The 24,672-nt window shown below is 38.2% G+C and overlaps 1 protein-coding gene across 1 annotated transcript in view; it reads left to right on the top strand.

Moving 5' to 3' along the window:
- Positions 1-24,672, top strand: part of KLHL14 (kelch like family member 14) — a 95,963-nt gene that overhangs the window by 21,549 nt on the left and 49,742 nt on the right. The window contains exon 2 of the mRNA XM_004422431.3: positions 6,371-6,492. Within this exon, the coding sequence (XP_004422488.1) occupies positions 6,371-6,492 (122 nt within the window). The remainder of the gene's footprint in view (positions 1-6,370; positions 6,493-24,672) is intronic.

Below are 24,672 nucleotides of genomic sequence, written 5' to 3'. Positions count from 1 at the left end.
GTCTAGCTGACTCTTCAATTAAAATTGACTTGGCCTTTGAAGGATGGGATAATGGTCATCTTCCCCAGTTTACTTTGCCACTTCAAAACTGCTTAGTTTTGCTATCAAATCTTTATGTTCCAAAAAAAGGCCACATACTGCTAAAGACCATATATGGGGAATTGCAGAGTAAAAATCCCAGTGATTTCGTATCATTTCAGAGAGAATGTTAGGATAATTAAAACATCTAAACAATGGAAATACAACTCTATTATTTTTAAGTAATAAAACTTGGGTAGGGACCTAGACCACTTGCTTGTCAAACCTGCACAAGGGAATAGCTAATACTGATGGTGATGGTGAGGAGGAGGAGGAGGAGAGGGTAGAGGGGGAAGATGATAGTTACCATTTATTGAGCACTGTTATAAATGCTTTACATATATTATTTCTTTTAACCCTGAAAATTAAACCTATGCCTTAGGTCTATCGTTATCTCTCTTATACAAATAAGGTTAAAGAGAGCAAAGAGGTTAGCCCAAGGTCACTCAACTCAGAAGAGCTGAAGTCAGGGATTCCACCCTAGTTGTGAGGCTTACCCCCTTAACAACCAGGCAGTCCTGCTTCAAAAGACATCCCCTCTAGGATGGAAGTAAGTGCCACGAGGAACAAGGAATTAATTCCTCTTGTTTCCTGCATTGTCTCTAGTGTTTAGAACAGCATCTGGAACATAGTAGATACTCAATAATTGCTAAATAACAAATGAATTGAAACAAAGTGTCTAAATCAGTAGAGAGTATAAAAACATTAAAAAACAGTCGTGCACTGATGTTTAAAATATTTAACTAGAAAAAATATAGGGTAGGGAAAACCTGGCTTGACAACACTTGGTTTAAAAAAATCTATATCGTAGTTAGCAGGAAGCTATACAGGAACCCAACACTGCGTTGCAACTGCTAAAAGACAAGTGTAATTTGAGGAAGCCTTAAAAAATAGTATATGTCATATCACATACCACATTTACTATGTTGTGTACGATTCTGACCTTCACATTTTTAAAAGGGACAATGATCGCCTAGAGATACTCAAAGGAGGTGAGCAGAATGGTATGGAAACTGTTTTCAGAAAGAAATGGGGATTTTCAACATGGAAAAGAGAAGACATACGGCAACTATCTTCCAATATTTGAAGTGCTGCCATGACATAGAGATGCGCACTTGCTCTTTTTCTATAAAAGACTTAAGTAGATTTTCAGCTCGTCATAAAGAGAAAAAAATATATCTAGCACAACATTCCAACAACTTTCTACAAGTGTGAATTTGAAAAACTGAGGTCCATTTCATTACACATTTTCAAATTTATAAGAATAATTACTTATGAAAAAAAACTATTAAAAAGATTTCTACATTATATAGAGAACTGGACCAAATCAGTGCCCTCAAATCTGGCTATGTGTTCAAATCAAGTGGATGACTGTGAAACATTATTGATTTGTAAAGCCTCATCCCGTTGAATCATAGTCTCTGGGAGTTGGGAACTGAGAATCTTTGTCAAGAATCTAAATGTTGTAACCCCCTCAGATGATCCTGGTGACTTACCAGGAATCGCTGAACTAGATTACTTCAAAGTTCTCTTCTAACTCTCTGATTCAATGATTCTGACTATACTGCAGAATATTTTTTTAATAAATAAATGAGAATTACTTGTAATCTGTAAAATGAATTTAGTCTAAATGTACATAGGTAGCTTTAAAGGGTCAACAGACCAGCTGATTTCTGAAATTGGTCAAAACTCTTCTTGCAATCTACTTAATGAATACTTTTTTCATGTATCATGGAAAGGAAAACTTTATCTGGCCTGTTTCCCAATTATTAAAGTTCCAAATCACCGAAATATAAATAAATGAGACTTTACCGCACTTAGAACACCAGTATGATGAAAAATTTGTTTACACCAAGAAGTTTTAGGTCATCCTTCAATCATTCATCCCTGGAACCAAAGTACGTATGCACGAGAGCACACACGCATACACACATGCGCAGACACGCACAAATGTGACACATGGTAAATGTTGGGCAGTTACTGAGATGGATCAAAGGAGACCTTCAAATTCCATCGCCTTTTTAACCTTATATTTTTCTGTGAGAGAATCTAGGAACTCAAATCAAAGGCATCCAAATAATATTAATCATGACATACTCAGCTCTTTGTTTAAATTTCTCTAATCCCTTATCTTTTAAATACATCAGTGTGGTCTAGGTGGTGCTAAGATGAGGAGTAAAAAGGAGTATTTTTCAAATATTAACAGATTTGAAGAGATTGTATTAATTTGGGCTAAATTAGTTCCCTACATAAAGAGCTTCTAAAAAGTATACCATGTTGCCATATGAAGGAACTCTAATTATTGCAATGGGGCTACATTTGTAGATTTTGCCTAATCTAAAATGAAATCTGTGAGGTTCTACTGGAATTACTTAGAAAAGAATAATTGAAACCTCCTTCAGCAAGTTAATTCAGATTCTCCTCATTTACTTTCCTAGTTCACAAGGTATCTTTTTTTCATGGTGTTTTCAAATTGAAGTTCACACACGTCAAATAAATAGCATGATAATCAGAGGTTTCAATATCTAATATACATTCATTATTATCTGTCATTATTGTCATTGTCACTATTATAATTGCATTGTAAAAAGAATGGAGGCTTTTCCATAGAAATTATTCACGTGTATTACTTTCCAGGAGTAATTGAATAGTTGACATTGCATTTATATCAAAGTAAAATATGTGATGGTTTTCCTCATTTGTTTTATTCTTAAGAAATAAGAAATGTAGAGTAGTTTCTATTAGGTCCCTTTATTTGGATCCAGAAAGGTTCACAGTTTTATGTAATGTCCAAATGTATATCTTCTTATAACAAGTCTCAAAAGATAGCCAATATAATTCAAGTGATAATTTGCTAAGAACATATAAGGTAACAACTAGGTAGTGAACTCCTCTTAACTAGCTTGTATTTATGTACGTGAACTCAAAAAGAATCTCAGTGAAAAATATTACTTTTCTTTTTTAACTATTTAATCAGGTTTGGCATATTTGAAATAAAGCCCACATTGCATTGTCAATATCTAAAGATTAATTAGCAATAATTCGCCTTAGAATTTATACAAAACTTTTCACTTCATTATTTTGTATAATACTCATGACAATCCTTTGAAGAGGCAGGTCAGATATTGTTATTTTATTTAAAGATGAGAAAAGATAGACTCTAAGCAGTCAGTTTGTACAAAATCACCCTCCTGAATGGAAAAATTAGCCCTAGAATTCTGGTCATCTGGGTCTTAAACAAAAGTTATGGTAAAATAAAAATTAATAAAATAAATTTTAATTTTAAAAAAAGCATGGGCCTGGTAGAGTTAGAAGGCCTATGTCTGAACACTGTTTCTCCCACTTTCACAATGGGAACCTTCTAACCTCTCGGTAAACTAGAGCCCTACCTACAATATAAGGCTGTTTTGAATGTCAATGGAGAAAATGGTGAGAAAACCACTCAAATGTGTTTTGTTATCTTATGTGTTCTTTCTTCTGTACTATGCTCCTTCTCACATGCTTTATCCTATTTTTGGTTTCTATGTGATTCACCTTCACAAGGTAAAGTTTAACTTTATTTAGAATTAAATAATATTGATACTGGGTTGGAAAACTGAGTAGCACAAGTTTTACAAACAAAATACTCCAAGTAAAATGCTGTAACAAATTGAAAGAATGATAAGAAATATAACAATGCAAAAGATTTAGAATGTGTCTTCACTCACTGAGAAGGCCATATGTGATAAACTCAAAGCACTGTTCCTTCACAGAAAACACACAGCTGATGAGGGTAGGTAGGCTTTCCTTGACTTCCATGTAATTCTTCTTTACATTCCCTGAGGAAGCCTCGATGGTTTAGAAATTTATCTTAGTTTATGCGGAGTCTTTCATCTCTGTATGCTAGCTAGCCCTTTGAATCATGTCATTGCTGGCAGGGGTGGAAGTTGTTACCATTTGCCAACTGTTCAGTGGCTTATATATTGGTAGTCTCAGTCCAGTTCTTAGAGGACAGATGGCAAGGACTGGCTCTTTGAGCAGAGAGGGCAAAGACTCTAGATCCTCTCCTCATCTGCAGAGGTGGTCCATCTAAATCGATGTTGAAAATCCCTGGGTTGGTCCAGGGAAACTGGCCTTATCAATTAATGAACAACCTTACAAATATATTTGAGCTGTCCATTTATCTCCCTTTGTCATTCATAAAACACATTTCAAAAGCAGTACATTTATTTAAATGTTAAAACAGAGATTTAATTATATTGCTTTGGTCACACCATCACATCAGTGAGTCCTTTCCTCTATGTCTAACTGGTAGATATTGGTCTATCTGCCCCACCCACAGTCTGGCAGCAGATAGCTGTGTCGTATCATGACAGCCACAGAATGGTGACATCCAGTTGAGCAAGTCTGTCTACACATGGTAACTGACAGCAACCTAAAAAGAATACTCGTTCTCATCTTGACTTCTCTCATACTCACATGGTGGTTGATTACCTGGACGAAAACTACAGTAATAAAATGGTCTTATGTTAGTTCTGTAACCATGCATTTAGGAGATTATATGGCACAAGAATTATGTATGTATCGTTTCAAAATAAAAAAGTTATTACTATACTGAGTTTCCTTAACCCCTCTCAACAAACCACCCCAGTCACTGAAATCCTCAAATTATGGAGCTCTTTGCTATTGTATTGTTTTTATGTCTCAACTACTGGTCTATAAGGCATATGCGTACCAAAGTACTTTATATTCAAAGAAGTTGAGTTTTTTTGTTTGTGGCAAAATTGATATTGCGTGCTGATATTACATTCGGCATTCTCCTATAAGTACAGCTCCCCCTATCCATAACTCCCTAATAGAAGTTTCTCCAGAAGGTGTTTTTCCTACTGAGGCATATACAATGCATTCAATGGCACCAGAGTTTCATTAAAGGAATTCTCTTGTTCCCTTCCTTCACATGGAAATGTCATTAACTGTATTAAGTTAACTCTCTGAATGTTAGGTTCTTAACCAACAAACAGTGCTTCTCCACAAGGGCATACTTCGCCAAGCGTCCTTGAATCAGAACGACTGGCTGAATGTGTAATAATAGATTCAGAGCCACACTGTGGGTCGTGATCATATTTGAGAGGAACCCTTTTGTATTTATTGACTTTTTCCGTCAATCATGGTTGTTCCATTTCTTCCACCACCACCTTCAGCCTTTCAGGTAAATGAAAAGTTCAATTATATGTAAAGTGACCGTTAAATCAGCAGGCCCCTTGCGGGGGTCCGGGCCTCCCCTCCCTGCTCCAATCGCAAGTGTGCTCAATCCATTACTGTTCCTGAGGATCGCACATCCATCAGGTCGCGTGTGCCGGCCAGGGTGCATCTCACAGCTTTTACTGCATATGAGATGTTGCAGGCCTGTTCTCAGGAACTGCCAGGCAGACTGGGAATCACAGTCACGGTTAATAGCAGCGAATTGCCAGCTCTTGATGGGTGGGTAGTCACTCCTTTCAGTGGTTGCCCCCTGGGGGAGAAGGTAGAAAAACAGAGGGAGGGAATTAGAGTGACTTTGCACAGTTGAGCAGGTTCATGCCGCTGGATCAGTGGCAAGCACTGGCAGGGCTCCACTCTGGGAAGGCTCAAAACAACCTCACAGTCTCATTTTTACCAATTGGTGCTGCTGTGTCGCCAGTGGTGCCCAGGGGTGGGAGGGTGAGGGAGATGGGAGAGGGGGCTGGGAAGGAGATGAAGGCAGAAGTCTCAGCTAAATCAAATAAACAAAAAGTCGTGTTCATACTGGTTAACTCACTCCAGTTAGCCCTGTGCTACTAATTGTACCAAACTGGTATTTGAAGTTCCCTGGGTGATTAAAGAGTTGGCTCACAAACTCTCTGCATAACCTTAATTTTTTCAAGGTTCTTTGAGTGGAGAATGGCTTATAATAATGATTTTGACTAATACGATTTTTGACATGCAACTTTAATGCTTAACCTTAGTACAACTCCAGAGCATTTCATGTGTACTCAGCTGTAAAGAGTGATGATTTAAAGGGATAATATAAGAAAAAGGTCGTTCTAGAATGAACCTCTAACAAATTGCATAAAGGGAGCTTATTATTCCATGAGTATGGAGATATGCTGCTCTTCTGATCATTTTTCTGCTTGGTTCAAAAAAATTGTTGAGACATGAATGGGAGAGGAAACAGGAAAAAATGAAATAGAAATCTGCAAGCAGGGAACATTCTTTTGATGGTTATGATTTCGTTGCCACTAAAAAGGCTCTACAATAATGTGGTTATTCATCTCCTCTTTTGTTTTGGGTGAAGAATTCGCTCTAACAAGAAAATGCTGTTATTGGTTGGAGGATTGCCTCCTGGGCCAGACCGGCTCCCCAGCAATTTGGTTCAGTACTATGACGATGAAAAGAAGACATGGAAAATACTTACAAGTGAGTGCCCTTCTTTATTTATTTATCCACTTATTTATTTCAGGTTAGAGCTGTCTTGATGAATTCGAAAACACGGTTAATCAAATTAGACATTTTATTGATTTATTACCCTTTGGAGGTCTGTTTATGTATCACAGGGGATTTGGAGTAAAAGACTAAATTAACATTGCAGAGGTGGCCAATTTGGTAGTCAAAGAGGCCTAAATTAAAACTGGCCTAAAATCACTGCACGAGTTTGCATTTCTGTGTGTGCTACGGCAGAGGGGGAGGGTGACTGAGATCTTCCCAAAGAAATTCTTCAGTTATCTTTTGCTCATTGAAAAGTGGAAGGTTGGTTAATCGCACTAGTAAATTTTTTCACGTCAAAATGGTTGCTTAGTTCATTGTCTCTGTAACTAACATTCATTTTGCTTTTTAGGCATTTTTGCTCGTTAGTCTTTGGTCTGTGAAACTGGGTCTTAGAGAAACGCTGCTTTCTATTGCTCCACAATTTGGATGGACAGATACACCTGTGCCTATCCCAGCTGCATTAAACTGTGCTTGCAGACTTCCCCCCAAGATTCCCCTCTTCCCCTCCTTAAAGGGTGATTGTGTTTCATAGCAAACCTCTTGCCTTGGGCACTGAGATTTGGAACTTGTTATATCGGTTATGATTCCCAATCTGATTCAGTCATGGAATCAAAAATCATCGTTTCTTGAGTGTAGCAGGCTGTGTGCACTGGTCCCCTTGTGGGCACAATGGCTGCACTGGTCAATAAAACTAAATTTTAACTGTCAAAATTGCCCAGAGCTGTATAGATAAAATAATAAATGAGCAATTTTGATCCATAAATCAAAGCCATACATTTAAAACAGACGAAAGTTGCAAGTTAGATTTTCTTATTGCATGTGTCGTTTAAGCAGGTATATATTTTATCAGATTTAAAAAAAAATCATTTCCTTTTCTCTTACTGAAAGCCCTTTAAAATAATAGAAACAGGACAACACTTTGCCCATAAGAGCAGAAGAGGAGCAAAGACGTGAGGTGGTGCTTGAAATAATGCATTTCGGAGCTGGCTTACCCCAGCGAAACCTGCAGTAGCATTGTCCAGGAACTGCAACGAGAAAGCTCCCTGGACACCTATAGACGACAGTTGTAGGAAAGAAATGGTGGAGTAGTAGCAGTGACATTAAGGAGAAGGAAGAAAGAAAAATAAGTTAGAGATGTCTTCAAATGATTTTTATTCTCTTTTTGACAAAAATACTATTAATAGTGGTTTAAACATCTGAATGAGTGACCTGAAGCTGTATTTTAAAGATTTATCAGAAACAAGCTAAAATAAAACCAAAGAATCAATCGTCTGACAATCAATAGAGAAAACCTACACAGAATGAGACCCAGATACTAGGAGGAGGAGAGAAGAAAAAGGAGGGACAAAAGATTCTTGAAGAGAGATGACAAAAACACAGAGGCAAAAGGACAGGGAGATATTAGACTCAAGCAATAAATGATATTCATTCACAAATCCATCTGTTTTCCCAAATATACCAGGAAAGGTCCAATTTGCTACTGGTTTGAAGCCCTTCATTAAAGGGAAAAAGATTAATTAAAGCATTGTGAACAATACCTAAGAAAAGTCTTATCTTCCTTTTAAACCTTGTTCAGAGACAAGGTGATCATCCAATTTGTTGTCCAAACTGGGACACTTTAGAGCATGAAATAGGGATCTATTAATCATGCTGGGACAACAGGTGTAGACTGGAACATATGATCACCCTACTCAAATGTTTCACATTGCCTGATTTAACTCTTTACTTAGAGGAATGTAGTAAGAAAGCATGAACTTGAATCAGTCAGACCTGGTTTCAAACCCATGTCTATGACCTTGAGCAAGTCATATAAATGTCCTGAGTCGTGGTTTCTTTTTTGTCAGCATCATTTGAGTATTTTTAAAGCAAATTTGTGTTTATAAATCATCTAGCACATAGCATGAACTCAATAAATTGCGGGTACTATTGCTATTGTTGTAACACCACTACCAATATTAGCAGAAGGACTGTATGCATCTTCATACCTTAGAGGCACCAGTCAACCAAGCTCTCCATGCAGAGGGGAGACAAATTACACTGCACCAGATACAACACTTTGACCAATGCTCCGGAGTAGGGAGCTTATTTTCCATAGTTTTCATATGTTAGATGTAGTAATCTACAGACTAGGAAGTAAAGATAAATGACTATCTAGTGACTCCATTCACCAGATTTGAAACTGAAGGAAATAAAGACACTAAAGTATACAAAAGTTCTTATAATGGGAACATATTCAAAGATCTTGAACCTTTTTTCTATACTCAGGCATGCTCACAGCCTTGAAATAAATGTCTGCTCCCCTTATACTTCTCATTTCACTGAGACTTGTACTTCAAAAAATAGAGTTTATTACCTGCTGGGCTGTGACTACATGGCCCCAAGTGAAGGCATATTTTTCAGGTTTGTTGGAGAAATATAGACAGTTTATCTGGATGATTTCTGCTGCTGGTTTGTATTTTTTAATTAAAGCATCTTATTTGGCTAAATTGAATAAATAAGTCAGGTAACTGACAGATTTCCACACGATTTGGGCCATCTAATGATAAATGAAGAAATGTTTCTCATTGGAATAAGAAAATATCCCAATTCTCCCCAAATCCAATGAAACATTAGGGATTGCAGAGCTTTCCACTTCCATTCTTTTGACCCAAAAGAACGGCTAAACTAATTGACAGGGAAGTGCGGATGCCCATTAATGCTAGGAGACAGTTCCTAGTTTGGGGTCTGCTTATTTATTGAATGACTGTCTCCATGCAAACTAACGAATAAGTTAACTAGCAAAAACCTAAAACCTGAGGTTAGCTAGAGCCTCTGAACCTTAGGATTCTTTGCTCACTTGGCTTGAGCAAACATTTCTCAGCCTGTCTCACAGACATGCTCCTTTCAGAAAGATGCCATTCTACAGGCAGAAGCACAGATACCCACCTCTGGGAGCCACAGTACTTACACACATTCTGTAATGAAGAAGAATTAAAAAGAACATCAGTCATCATTTTCTTTAGATCTTAACCTGTTATGTTATTTATATTTTAGAAACGCTATATAAGGGGTACACAAATAATAAATTGAATGGAGTGGAGGTGATTGGAAGTGAAAAAGTGGGTCTACAGAACATAAAGAAAACACAATTCAACAGTCAGCCAACCCGGTGGTGTGGTCTACCCAAACAGCAAAGGCAACAATTATTCTCACTGAAAAGACTGTTTTGGTAGCATGCTGGCACAGACTGCGTTTTTATCCTCCTCTTCGAAAAAAAATCATTTAATGTAACATTATATAATTAATGTTAAGAATAGTGACAGCGCTCCCCAATCTCTATCAGAAAAGTATTGAGAAATAACATAAAAATGACGGTGAAGTCCTTTTGTAAATGTGAAGTGTTAAGTAACAACGATAAAATTGACATTGTTGTTCTTTTGACTGTTAATAAGAAAAGGGAAGTGCACTGCACTTCCGTTCATTTTTATTTTACAGTCTTGCTTTTCCTGCTTTTCTCACTCCTGCACGCAGTCTCCCGTTTCCTTCTTCACTTATTAGAAAACAGTACAGGAGACATGAATACTAAAATGGCCAATGCAAAAAACAAGCTTCCTGCACTTGCAGGCCCTAAATCCTTGGTGCAAAGATCAAACAGAACAATTCCCTGCAGTGTACTTTTTGTAACATATATCTTGCATATCAAAGTTTTTATGAAGTCCACATGGAAGCAGCTTACATTCCTCCCCAAGAGACAACACTGAGGTTCCGTCTATTCAATTTGTATTCCTCATTGACCATGTTCTTTACTGGTGGGTAAGGTGTTTCCCAGGAACTGACTTCCTTTTTCCTACATTTCAGATACGAGATTCTATGTATTGGGTACTTCTTATGGCTTTCTGTGAGCAATGACAGGAAGTAGGATTTCAAAATATAGATTTATCCTTCCAGGTGCCAATGATGACTTCCCTTTAATAACGTTAGATGACAATTAGAAGAGCTAAGTTAGAAAGGCTTTTTCCTTCTTCTGGCCGCTCTAAGTTCCCTTTGTGGCAGATAGGGCGAAATTGTTTTATTCCTCTTCCTTTCAGTCAGTTTGCAACTCTGCCCTCCAGTTGGTAGTGCAAGGATTTGGGAACTTGTATTTTTCATTCATAGAAAATAAAGGAAACCACTGTGCAGAGATTTCCTGGGTTGTCTCCTCTGGTCTATAGAGGCCATTTAACTTGATCCCATCCACGCAGGAACGGTCCTGGGGCTGGTTGCCATCGATTTCTTTTAGGAGAGTCACAGAGATCAGAGGCTAGTGGACTCTTCATTGTTTTTTTTTAAATGTACTTTCCATAAATATTGAAGGAATAGTACTGAGAAAACGAATCTTATATAAGACATTGAACTTCAGTTCCAAAAGATAAATATAGGTTTGATTATATCCAATATCTGAGCAGTAGACAATGGCTTAATTGCTGATTATGCAGGGAATAATAAACCTGCACATTGATACTTTCAATTCGACTTCTTTTCTTGGACCTTCTGTTTCTTGATTTCAGTTCATTTCTGTTCTTTGAGGATATGTTGGAGGAAAAGTCAAGTTAGTCAAAAGCTAATAGTCATTTCTTATGATTATTTATTTAGAAGGAAGTAAAAAGTTCAACTGAGGGTTTTATAGCTGTGGGTTTCCTTCATATTATCTTTATTACCAAGAACAAAAACCCACAAATTATTTAATTTAATTTCTGGACAGGTAGGTAGAATCTGTCGGTAGTGCATTTCTCATTGCAGGAGAACCTTAGAAAACAATTTGGTGCTTCCAGAATGACTCTGAAAATGCCTGGGAAGAATTAGATTTATTTACAGACCTCATTCCTTCATGTAGCAAGCAATGTGGCTACTCTGTGCTGGATGGTGGGGTAGAATATGAATAAGATAATCTCTCTTCTCAAGAATCCAAGGAGGCAATTACAATAGAGTGTGCTAAGGGATAGACAGGGGAAGCTCAGCATACTATGGGAGCACAAAAAGGGGCCCCTGTTCTAAACATGGGAGGTTAGGGAAGCTTTCCTAAAAGTGACCTTTAGTAAAGCTGAAAAAATGGGTATAAATTATCAAGGCAAAGAGGTGGATGAGAAGGTATTTTAGTAAGAGGACCTAATACTGGGAAGGCCAAAGGACAAGAGAGAGTTGGTTCCTTCTAGAAACTGAAATGAATTTGTGTATCTATAGGACAGTCTGAGGCTGGGGAAGTATGTGGTAGGGCTGGAAATTTGACCAAGAACTATATTATATGGGACTATTTCAAGGAATTGTTAAGATAGGTTCAAGAATTAGGAATTGAGTGTAGAGAAATCGCTCTAATTTTTATTTTCAGTGTTAGTGAAAACACAGTGATCTACAGGTTTTATACAAAAGCATGGTGGTTGCACTCTCTTAGCTTGGAACTTTTTGTTTAGTTCATGGAGTAATTGTTTCCATGACTTTGGACAAAGAAGAAGGAGAGAGAATTGTGTTTGGACTTTTTAAATATGTTAGCATCTAATTTTACCTTCAATGAGCTCAATTCTAATTTGAGATACATGGCTGCACATTGCTATGTATCTTGAGTTATTTGCTACTGTGTACTCATGCACCACTGCATTAGTGGATTTTTCATAGATTTTTTAAAAAATATGTGTAGTGGTCACTCTAAATACTGTATTTCAAGTAAGTTGGGTGCCTAGAAAAATCAGTTAACTTTATTTCCGGTTTATACCTCCCTTGAATATAGCAATTGCTTTTTCTCCAGAGAACAGCATGTGTACAAATAATTCTGATGCCTTCTTTACACACAAGCTGTGGTATTTGCTACTGAATCTGGCATGAAGGAGGTCTGAGTCATATGGGCTGCTTAAATTTGCTCTATGTCATTCCTAGGCAGGTAGCAGACTAAGTCTGGCAAACCATTGAAGGTGAGTACTGAAAGATTAAATGATCTCCTTTCCCAGCCCTCTCATTTTACACATTAATTTTATTCATTCAACAAATATAAGTGATATCTTCTATCTAGCAGGCATTGTTCTAAATGCAGAGAAAACAATGCTAAATCAGAGCAAATATCATCAAGCAAATATTCACAAAGCTTAGAGTTTAGTAGGGGAACTAGCATTAATAAATAATTCCAGACAGCAATATGTAATAGCAAAATGTGATAATGCTCTGAAGGCAGGGTATAAAATATATAAGATCTTTAGTGGAGAGACCTGATCTAGTTTAAGAGTCATGGAGAATATCACCAAAGAAGTGGCATTTGAGCTGAGAACTAAAGGATGAGACAGTTAGCCAGGTGCCCAGGTGAAGATGTGAAAGAAGATTGCTCCAGGTTAGTTAATAGTAAATACAGTACTAAGATCCTGTAGAAAGAAGGTGCGTAGTCAAACTCAGAGAGAGAGAGAGAGAGAAAGATATGATATGTAGCTAAAAACATTAGTAGAAACCAGAACATGTAGGCACTTCTATGGCAGGATCACACTTTCAGCTTTTACTTTAAGTGACTGAAAGAAAGGAAGTATCATACAGAGAGTCACACGATGATTTAGTGGCAGATAGAGGAATAGAACACTGGTCTGTGTATTTCCATCCAACAGTGCTGCCTCGTGTACTGCACCAATCCGTCTCACCAACAAGTGCCATTAGTCAAGAGTCTAGGGACGGCCCCGTGGCTTAGCAGTTAAGTGTGCACGCTCCGCTACTGGCGGCCTGGGTTCGGATCCCGGGCGCGCACCAACACACCGCTTCTCCAGCCATGCTGAGGCGGCGTCCCATTAGTCAAGAGTCTCGGGACGGCCCCGTGGCTTAGCGGTTAAGTGCGCACGCTCCGCTACTGGCGGCCTGGGTTCGGATCCCGGGCGTGCACCAACACACCGCTTCTCCAGCCATGCTGAGGCGGCGTCCCACATAGAGCAACTAGAAGGATGTGCAGCTATGACATACAACTATCTACTGGGGCTTTGGGGAAAAAATAAATAAATAAAATTATTAAAAAAGAAAAAAGAGTCTAAGCAGAGGAATGAGATTTAATCTGTGCTGACCCATTTCACCCATGAACATTTAAATGGATCCAATGTACTTGGCATAGTCCCACGTTCATAGACTAGAACTAGTATAGGTTAATTGAATGAGTATCCTAATCCTAGAGGTCAAGAACATAATCTTTGTTTCTGAACTATACTGCAAATTATGAAGTATAAGTAATAAAATTTGCATTTAAAATTACTGACAAGGCATAATTCAATGTAAATCTCTTGACATTTTAACTCTGTCTTTGAAGCGGTGTCAAGAATGAAACAACACATACACATACACACACACACACACACACAGAGCAAGGTCTTTCGAGACAGATAGATCTAAATTGAAATACACCCACAGACATTTGTTGACTGTGAGACTCTGGGCAGGCTGCTTTCTCTCTGATCCTTCTCATCTGCAAAGTGAGTATAATTATACTCATCTCTTAGAGCTAGTGTGAGAATTAAATAAAGTAATACAAACAAAGCTCTAGGCTGTTTCTGGAATATATTGCTCCTCAATAAATTTTTATTCTATTTTAGTCTATTTTGCATTCTTTTTATAACCAAACAGAGAAAACCAAGAGATTGAATCTTGTCTTCTGTTCTTATCATCAGGGATTTAAGAAAGAAGACACACCCTTGATTTAGAATAAAACTTCTATCTATTTCTAGCATGAAGCTTATATGTATCAGTCAGGATGGGCTAGATTATGCTGTGGTAACAAACAACTCTAAAATCTCAGGGGCTTAAACCAGCAAAAAATTTATTTCTGTGTCGTGCTACATGTCCAGCAGAGATGCTACATGGTTGGCAGAGGGCATCTGTTCGTCAGAGTCATTCAGGGATCCAGGCACATGGGGCTCCATCTTAATATGTATTTCTACCATCAACGCAGCAGGGGAAAGAATGTTCTGCAGCATCTTGGACTGGCAATTAAAAGTAACATTTATCATTCTGCTCGGTTACAGGACCATACCCCATTTCAAGGGAGCAGGGAAGTGCAGTCTTACCAGGGTCCAGAAGGAGGAGAATCCAAGTATTTGGTGAACACACAATGTGCATACCATAATCTGTCCTACTGGACATCAGATATTCCATGTACTGTCTTTGCCATGCTCAAAGTACACCCGCTCCTCTTCCTCAAGAGGAGATCACCCCAGATTATCAAGCTCAGTTTCAATCTCTGTGATGGACAATCATCCCAGTATCAGGCTCATTTGAGACGACTTCTGATCTAGAAACACTAAAAAAACAAATTATCTGGTCCCCTCACACATAACGCACAGTGATGGATTAGGGACAGGATCAGCACAATATACACTTTAATTTGGAAAGATCATAGCAATTTAGCTCCTACCAACAGACATTTTGAAGGGTACCTATCCAAGGTTGTGTTCCTTGATTAGGCCTTTCCCTAATCCTTCGCATTGTCTTTTGTTCTCCATGGCCCCTGGATCCACATTATGGGAGATTCTGCTTTTTCCATTATCTTCCTTGGCCGTTTCTGAAGTGAACCTGAGAATATACTCTTCCTGGGAGTGGAAGAGTTTTCTAAGTACATTTCATGTCTGTAGACATTTAGGGGACAATGGTTATTTTAAGTCTCTAATTGTCACAGCCTATTTTAGTCCAGGCTGGTGGGTCTTTTGGCAATTAACCGTCTAGAAAACTTAGCTGTCTTCTTATGTTTCCATCCACTCCATGGCCAGTGACCATGTCCACAGTTCTTTTCTGATGTACTTCTTAGATTGCTTTTTCCTTTGTTTTCTTGTCTCCATTTTTTTCTCTTTTTCACACACACACACACACACACACACACACACACACACTCTAATACTCTATATATTCATATATCTACCAGGCTTTGATGGAAAAGCTCCCTTTTTACACCTTTCCCTGAGTTAGAAGAGTTTACGGGTGTGTCATCCTTCACTGAAACTTTCTTCTGAGACATTCTAACATGGTGAAATTACTGGGAAAGCCATACCTTTAATTTTCTCTTTGTCAGTAAGCTGAGTTTTAATTTACCTTTTTTGCTCAAAATTCTTCTCATTTTGTGTATGATACACAAAACCAAGATCCTTTACCAGATGAGATTGAAAAACATTGCTTCTTCCAATGCTGCACACTGTGAGATTTCCAGACTCTATTTCCTTTTAATCCTCTTATAAATGGGCCAATTTTTTGTGAAATCACCTCTTTTTTGTAGATCTTGCCAAGTGCAGCCAACAACAACCAATATATACTTTCAACATTCTGTTTTCCAACTTCTTCTCTTGGAGGTAGAAGTCCATTAAATAACCAATTAGCCATCCAAGTAAGAGCAAACCACAGTTTTGTCAAGTGGGTTTTCATGCCGTAATGTACAATTCCATCTTTCCACCCTCCAATATCAATTTCCTTGTCATCAGCTGCTGGGCCCTCTTGTATTAGTCAGGTTAGGCTAGGCTAGGTTAGGCAGTCATAACAACAATCCCCAAATCTTAGTGGCTTATATAAGTAAAGATTTATTTCTTTTCATGTCACATGTCTTTGATAGCTTAGCTGGGTTCTCTGTTCCACATCTTCTCATTCCAGTACTCAGGTTGATGGAAACTGCATTATTTGGCATGTCATGGTTGCCGTGGCAGGAGAGAGGACAATTTCACCCTAACTCTTTAAGCTTCTGCCCTGAATTAATACATTTTAGTGGCAAAAACAAATCATTGGCCACATCTAACGTCAAAGTGGGTGGAGAAGTACAATCTTCCCAAGCACTCAGAAGGAGGATAATCAAAATTTGTTCGATAGCCCTAATGATTACAACAGTACAGCCTTATGTTCAACAAATATTTGTTTCACTCTTCTTATCACACGCAAAATATTCTTGCTCCTTCTATGAGCAGTTATTACTCAGAAGAGATAGCTATTCCAAGCATCTTTCTAGCTCTTCCTACATCAGGGTGACTTTATTGTCAGGACTAATATTTATTCACAGATTAGATGCCTCTATATTAAAGGAAAAGTTTTAAAATACATTCTAAATATTATTATAATGCATTTTGGGTGGAATTTTTCAAATTTTGACTCCGTTCAAATAGTTTAAATATGTCTGAGTTTGTATAATTTTTACTATTTCTAGTGTTTATTATGTATAAACTATTATACATCTATAATATAGTTATGCAAATATGCATATAGATATAAATTATATAGATACACATAATTCCCAGAGAACAGAATGGTTTTTATCATTTAGAGAGACCTCATTAAAAAAAATTGAAATGACTTTAAAAATTACAACCAAAAAAATGAAAAGATAATTGGGGTGAGTGATTGTTATATGCAAATATCGCCATCAAAATAAAGGAGTAATTAAGGCAAAGTGCAAATAAGCAAACTGTTTCTTTTCAGATCCACGAGACGACTCGATGGCGGAGTCAAGGAACCAAATCTACATTTCATAAATATCTGTCCAGTTAGAATTTTTGGTTTTGTGTATCGTACACAAAATGACTCCATTACTGGGGAATGATCACTCTGTGACCACACCTTCATATTCATTAATTATATCGCTTTTGATACAGCAAACAGTTTTGCTTCCTAGAAGATATCTTAAGGGTCTGGCCATATTTAGCTGGCATTAGAGATGGTTTTGTGAAAGGGGAGTGCTAAGCAGACACTTTCTTACCTCTGTGTCTGGATGTCAAGGCAAACTACTGCTCCTTACAGTGTATGCTAATTATTAATCCCACTGACATGCCTTGTTTGGTCATTAATTTCTTTTAAAAAAATTTAAGATTGAATTCCAGTTATTTAGCTAGGACAATAATCATCGTGAGTTTCAAAGACCAAAATCTTCCCACATTTTTATGTTGAGAATGGCAAAGCACTTTCAGAAAACCCTACTGCTAAGGCAATGATGTATCACTTTCACTTTCATTATATGTTTTTAATCAGAGCGTGACTTCACACTAGACAAAGCGATGCTTTATGCATGGTCTCCCTTGTTTTTGCTAAAATCTTTTGACATGATTAATTTTACTTTAATGCTTTTGTCTTGTTGTAATGGTAAGGATGATGGGTATAAACCAGGCAAAAATACATGCTTTTCTATTATCATGCTTCTGAGCATTAAAAATATCTTAGATGAAAAGGAAAAAAAAAATCACAGGAGACTGGTCCGACTGGAATTAAATTTCTTGCTACCTGAACACAGAGTACATGAGATTAAAAAAAATGATTCCGTCATTGTTTTTAGTTTTATTTTTGGTATTTTTTATAGCAATTTATTCATCTGTATGATTAGATCTGAAGAGGAGGAGAGAAATTGTAGCTCCCGGATTTCTTGATCTCATTTGTCGCTTTGCAGCCTTTATACTTCCTTCACAGTCTTAAGGGACCAAAATATTAACCAATTCAATACGTGGTGTATCTGGATCAGATCAAGGTAAAGCAAGCCGTATTTTTCCATGATGACGCCTGGCATGGGATATAGGTTAGAGTTCAGCTGTACTAATTTTCATTCTAAGAGAATGGAATACAATATCCTTTGTCCAAATTACAGAAAAGCAATGATGTAGATGACTTTAAGAAGAAAACAGTAGGGGCTGGCCCTGTGGCTTAGCGGTTAAGTTTGGGTGCTCTGCTCCTGCGGCCCCAGGGTTCGCAGGTTCGGATCCTGGTCGTGGGACCGATGCACCGCTTGTCAAGACATGTGACAGTGTCCCATATAAAGTAGAGGAAGATGGGCACGTATGTTAGCCCAGGGCCAATCTTCCTCAGCAAAAAGAGGAGGATTGGCAGTGGATGTTAGCTCAGGGCTAGTCTTACTCACACACACACACAAAAGAAAACAATAGACCATTCAACAAGTGAGACCTGCCTTGTGAGCAGCTGTCCAAGTAATGATTCTACCATATTCACTGTTTCTTTTTTCCTTAATAAATGATGGAGTTGCTTACTCGTGTTACAAGAGTATGACACCTTCCTTTTTTCTACACAACCTGTCTGCTTGTTTTACTTGCCTCCTAAATAAATCCTATTACAATCAAAATATCGTCTAGCACTGTCCAATAGAACTTTAAGCAATGATGGAAATGTTCTGTATCTGCCCAGTCCAATATGGCAGCTACTAGCCACATGCGGCTACAGAGCACTTTAAAATATGGCTAGTATGACTGAGAAACTGAATTTCTAATTTTATTTCATTTTAATGAATTTAAATTTAAATAACCTCCTGTGGCAAGAGGCTTCCATATCAACAGCACAGCTCTAGACAGCAGAAAGTTATGTGAGGTGTCACATTCACTTAGAAAAGCTGTCTACCACCCAACCCTGCTGGTCCAAATCTATTTCCCTCTAAGCGAGAAAAAAAATAAGTGATTCCATGAAATAACTAAATTCAATGAACCCCCAATGAATCACATGTGAGCCCTCTTCTAGGTCCTGGGATTTCGCCTTTAGGTTTCTCATTCTCTCCCTCTAGAAATCCCTACTTTTTCGTTTAGGTTACCTGGTGCATTCATAACCAACTACCAAAAGCTGTGTGGCTTAAAACAACAAAAATTTGTTCTTTCACAGGTCTCGAGGCTAGAAGTCCAAAATCTGTGTCAGTAGAGCCATGATCCCTTCAAAGACTCTAGGGGAGAACGCTTCCTTGCTTCTTCCTAGCTCCTGGTGGCTCCTGGCAATCTTTGGTATACTTGGTTTGTAGCTTGATCACTCCAGTCTCTGCCTTGACTTCACATGGCCTTCTTCCCTGAGTCACTCCTCTGTGTCCCTGTGTCCAAATCTTCCTCTCCTTTCTCTTATAAGGACATCTGTCATTGACTTTAGGGCCCACCCTAACCCCGTATGACCTCATCTTAACTTGATTACATCTGCAAAGACCCTATTTCCAAATAAGGTTATGTGCACAGGTACTGGTGTTAGGATTTAAACATGTCTTTTTGAGGGACACAGTTCAATTCACTACACCTAGCAAATGACACACATATGGAAAAATATACAACAGACAGCTATTAGACACTTACTGTGTGCAAGACACATTCTAGTCATCTCACTTGCATTTATTCATTTAATTCTCACAACAACACTATGGTGTTAGGCACTATGATTATTTCTACTTCAGATGAAGAAATGGAGGCACAGAGACATTAAGGAATTTGCTCAAGGTCACACAGATGGTAAATGGCAGAGGCAAAATGTGTACCCAAATAAAGCTCCAGAGCCTGCACTCTCTTCTGTTTCTCATTACTGTGGTAATAACAGAGTGCACATTGTAAAAAGAGTTAAAGGTGAAGCAAGACTAGACAGGTTACTTCAGCATTTTATGCAGAATAAAATGGAATATTCTATGCACAAATAGAATATATTAATATCCTAAATATGCATGTTTATTTGTTGAACCTCCCATTATCCCCTTTGTTGTTAATTGAAGATTGAAGGAAGAGTATTGTATTGGGTTATTTCTAGGTGAAAATTATTCCAGAATGAAGTGATCTTCCCTTCCAGTGGACTTGCCTCTTCTGCCACTGCTTTCTGTGTGTACCTCCTCACTTGCAAAAATCGTAATTGTGAGATCTGTGCGCCAAGATATGATTTCCTAAAGAGAGAAGAGCTGGGCGTTTATGCTCTCTCGGTTGTCTGTTTTATCTTGTAGTAATGACGCCGAGTCCTCCTCAGTCTGTGGTATACTGGTAAATCTCAGATTTTCATTTCCTATTCATTCATAAATTTGTTTGAAGGTTTTCATTATTGTAATCATTAACCAAATATTGGTAGCTGCTCTTGTGTATGCATAAACATCTCCTAGGATTAAATTACTTCTTCCATTACTTCTTCCAAAGTTAGAGCTTTCATTTTTTAAAAAAATAATGAAGCATCCTCTTTTGTCTTTATTCTTGTCCAAAACCCAAGTCATTTTCCCCCCTGAGTGATAATCAAAAGACGTATGTCCAGATGAATTAAGGAGAAGTGTAGTGGTGATTTACTTTCAGTCTTATCATTAGATTTGCAAGGTTTGATATCCTAGATTGCATTTGACACAAATACATGTAAACGGGTTTCTAGATCTAATTCAGAAAACAATCCACAATGGTTCTCAGAATTTACATGTAACTCTAATGTCCGGTTCATTTGCTAATCTCAGCATTGGGGTTCCACCTTCCGCGCCTTACTCCAGCTGGTCTCAGCCCTGAACCGAAGAGCTTGAGCAGACATGAGTACACGATGAGGCCAGAATGGTGGCATTACCAAGCACTTTCACTAGATGAATAACCTTTCTTGACCTTTGGAAAATTTTTGTTTCCCTATACAGTAGTCCCCCCCCCTTACCCAGGGGGAATACATTCCAAGACCCCCAGTGGATGCCCGAAATCACAGATGGTACCGAACCCTACATATGCTATGTTTTTTCCTATACATACATATTTGAGGTGTGAAAGCAAAACTAGCACAAATTTCTTTTTCCTTTTTCACAATTTCACAGATGAAGATTGGTTCTTACTGTAGATTTTAGCAACCTCAGCACACGGTTTTTCTTTATTAAGTTGAGAACTCTCACCCCTTCACTTAAAGGAAGCACTTTGTGGCTTCTCTTTGGCATATTCAAATTGCCAGCATCACTACTCTTACACTTTAAGGCCATTATTAAGTAAAATAAGAGTTACTCAAACACAAGTATTGACAATGCCAAGACAGTAGATCTGATCACCAAGACAGCTGCTAAGTGACTAATGAGTGGGTAGCATATACAGCATGGATACGCTGGACGAAGGAATGATCCACTTCCTGGGCAGAACACAGTGGGATGGCACAAGATCTAATCATGCTACTAAGAATGGTGCACAGTTTAAAACTTAGAATTGTTTATTTCTGGAATTTTTCATTTAATATTTTCAGACTGCAGTTGACCATGAGTAACTGAAGCCAAGGAAAGCAAAACCTCAGGTAAGGGGGGACTACTGTACCCTCTTTAAAAAAAGAAAACAGAAACATAAAATATGTATCTTTTTAAGAAGCAGCTTTTGTTCCTTTTACCAAATAAAGTTTAGTCATTTACAAATATGATAGCCAATGCCTGATTCTATCATGGTCTGAGGAAAGCCAAGGATGAGAGTTCAATTCCCTTTATAGCTCATCCGGCATCATATAGAGGGAATTCTTTTTCCACGCCACAGGCTGCACCCCAACCAGCTCCGTATAAGCATATGTGACAGCTGATAACAGAAGCCCTTTGAAAGAGAGGAGGAACAGTACAAATCCATTAACACTCCTGGAAAATAACAGAGTATTATGCTGCTGAAGGTAGGTTAGTAGCATCATCCTCATGCACATTGCTTCCGTAAGCAGAACTGATGGGACAGGGAGGGCACAAAGCAGTACCTTCTGAGGTCTTCTGTGTCCCACTTGTTTGTAGTATATAATATGTCACTTGACAGAATACAAATGTGAGAATATAAACATATTTCCCAGAATAAATAATTTTAATGCCAACTTTTCCTTTTGAGAAAATATGTTAATAGTAGTTTTCTGTCCAGGAATCAGCAAACTGTTTCTGTAAAGGGCCAGAGAGTAAATAATATGGGCTTTGCAGTGATAAGGTCTCCAATCACAACTACTCAACTCTACCATTGCGGCATGAAAGCAGCCATAGACAACACATAAATGAATAAGTATGGTTGTGTTCCAATACAACTTTATTTATAAAAATAGGCAGAGGGCTGGATTTGACCTGCAAGCCATAGTTTGCCAACCCTTGGCTCTAATTTAAGGACATACATATTTTATTCACAAGTCACACCACTTGGTAGTGAAACAATACTTATCATAGTAATCATAACTAACATTTATTAGACTGACTAAGCCTTTTACGTGTATTAGCTCATTTAATCCTCACAATAATCCTGTGATGCAAGTTCTATGACTCCCATTTTATATAGGAGGCACCAAGGCGTAAAGAGGTAAAATAACTTGTCCAACCCCATGAGCGAGAAGCAAAGCCAAGATGTGAACTCAGGTAGTCTCGCTCCAGAGATCACACTCTTAAGTCACAAGCCATACTGACTCTCAGGGAATATTTTGTGACCTTCGTCTTTAACTTCAGAGACAGACTCTGTTCTGAACATAAACAAAACGCTTTCTCTCCCAGCAACATGGGGGCAGACATTATATCTACCTTGTCGACAAACTCCACTCTCCTGCCTGGCTCATAGGACATAGCCCACTGACGCTGGGCAAATGCGGAATCAAGGGATTAACTCTCACGCTTGGCAGAGCCACAGGCAAATACCAAAAGTAGATAAACTCTGGCTTGTTAGCCATGGGATCTTTTAGGAGGTCATATACTGCTTGGGCTGAAACAATGTCAGCCTTTCAAAGATATGTCTAGCCCTTAAACATGTGTAATTACATTTTTTCTGCTTAATTCTATCTTTGAACTTGCAAATATCTGTTACGTAAACCAGCCTTTTTGCAAACTACACATGCAAAAGAAGTAAGAGATGAAAAGACAAGGAAAGAGAGTTTTCATTTTAGCATCACCAAAACAGTATTGTACATTTTAATTGAGCACTTACTATGTGCCCAGCATCATGTTAAACACGTTGTATTTATCTTCTTATTTGGGGCTCACAAGATCCAACTTTAAGGCAGATATAACTATCTTGATGAGGATAAAAAAAACTAAGGCTTAGAAAAACTAAATAATTTGTTCAAACTTACAATTAGTAAATGTATGAGTTAATATTCCAAGGCATGAATTTTTGACTCCAAAAGCTGGATGCTTAACTGCTATATGAGGCTGTCTCCATTGAGGTGCCCTCTCTCCACCTCTGTGGCTTGAGGCTAACATAGATGGAGATATTCTATGTGCAAGACATTGTGCTCTGCACCTTACATGGATTATCTCCTTAAATACTCAGAGTAACAATGTGAGGTTGAGATCATTATTATCCTTGTTTTATTGTTGCGGAAACCAAGATTGAGGAGAGTGTCCAAACTAGTTCATGGGGGAGCCAGATTATGAACCCAAGCAGTTGGCTTCAGAGCCTGTCTCTGAAACTCGACATTACACTGCTTTTATCTTGTCACTATGATTTTAAGGATAAGAGTGGACATGAATTGAGGGACCTCTAGGATAATGGAATTTTACGTGTTTGTTTATTGGATACATTTTTTCCTCAGAACCACCCTGAGTAATATCCCTATCTAGTCCTCACGATTGGAAAGCACTTTCAAGTCTATCCTTCACTGGGTCCCCATAATAACCCTGTGAGATAAACAGGTCAGGCATTATTTTCACTGTTTGACATCTGAGGAAACTAAAGTTCAGAGCAGTTAAGTGACTTGTCAAGGTCATGCAATAATTGATGAATTTGTGACTCAAACCCATGGCTTCAGACCTAATTTAGTTGGGTGTTCTTTCTATTAAGCCAAGTCCTATGAAACCTTATTAGGAGTTCTTTGACCCATAACTGACGTTATTTGATCTCTTTCTAACGTGATATTTTTTTTCCAAGTGGATTATTTAGAAAAGTATACATATCAGAAGCTTTTAATTCACTCGAGCCATTTTGCATGGAAAATAATTAACTCCTTGTTTGCAAACAATGGAGACATGAGAGCTCACAAGCTGCCGTATTAAAGCTGAAGCATACTTGGTGAATAACAGGATTTTAACAGGAAATGATTGCGTTGTTTAATAATGAGAGAGCTACTCAGAGAGATGTGAGCAAGGGCTAAGAACACCTCAAGGAGTAGTGCACTCCCCTCTCCTGCTCCCCACTGCTAACGCAGTGGGGCACTGTTACTACCCCTAGGCCTGAAAGGCAAGGGGAGAGAGAAGTTACCAGAACCAGAGGCAGAGAGGGATGTGTTGAGAAGACCATCTAATAGGACCTTCATTCAAACAAGAAACGCAGCCCACACTGACCCAGAAGAAAGAAGCTAGGGGAAGACACACCCTGACCTTCCTCTCCCTGCTCCCTCAGTCTTCTGAAGCCAAATCCAGCGGGAAGCCATAGGAAAGGGAGCCCCTAGACATGGTCAATACCATTGGCCAAAAGAACCCAGCAGGGTCATTGGGGTGGAGAGCGGATCTGCAGG

The sequence above is a fragment of the Ceratotherium simum genome, chromosome 14, assembly GCF_057802395.1.
Source record: "Ceratotherium simum simum isolate JZ-2026a chromosome 14, ASM5780239v1, whole genome shotgun sequence".
NCBI lineage: Eukaryota > Metazoa > Chordata > Mammalia > Perissodactyla > Rhinocerotidae > Ceratotherium > Ceratotherium simum.
This window is presented reverse-complemented; position numbering and strand designations above follow the sequence as displayed.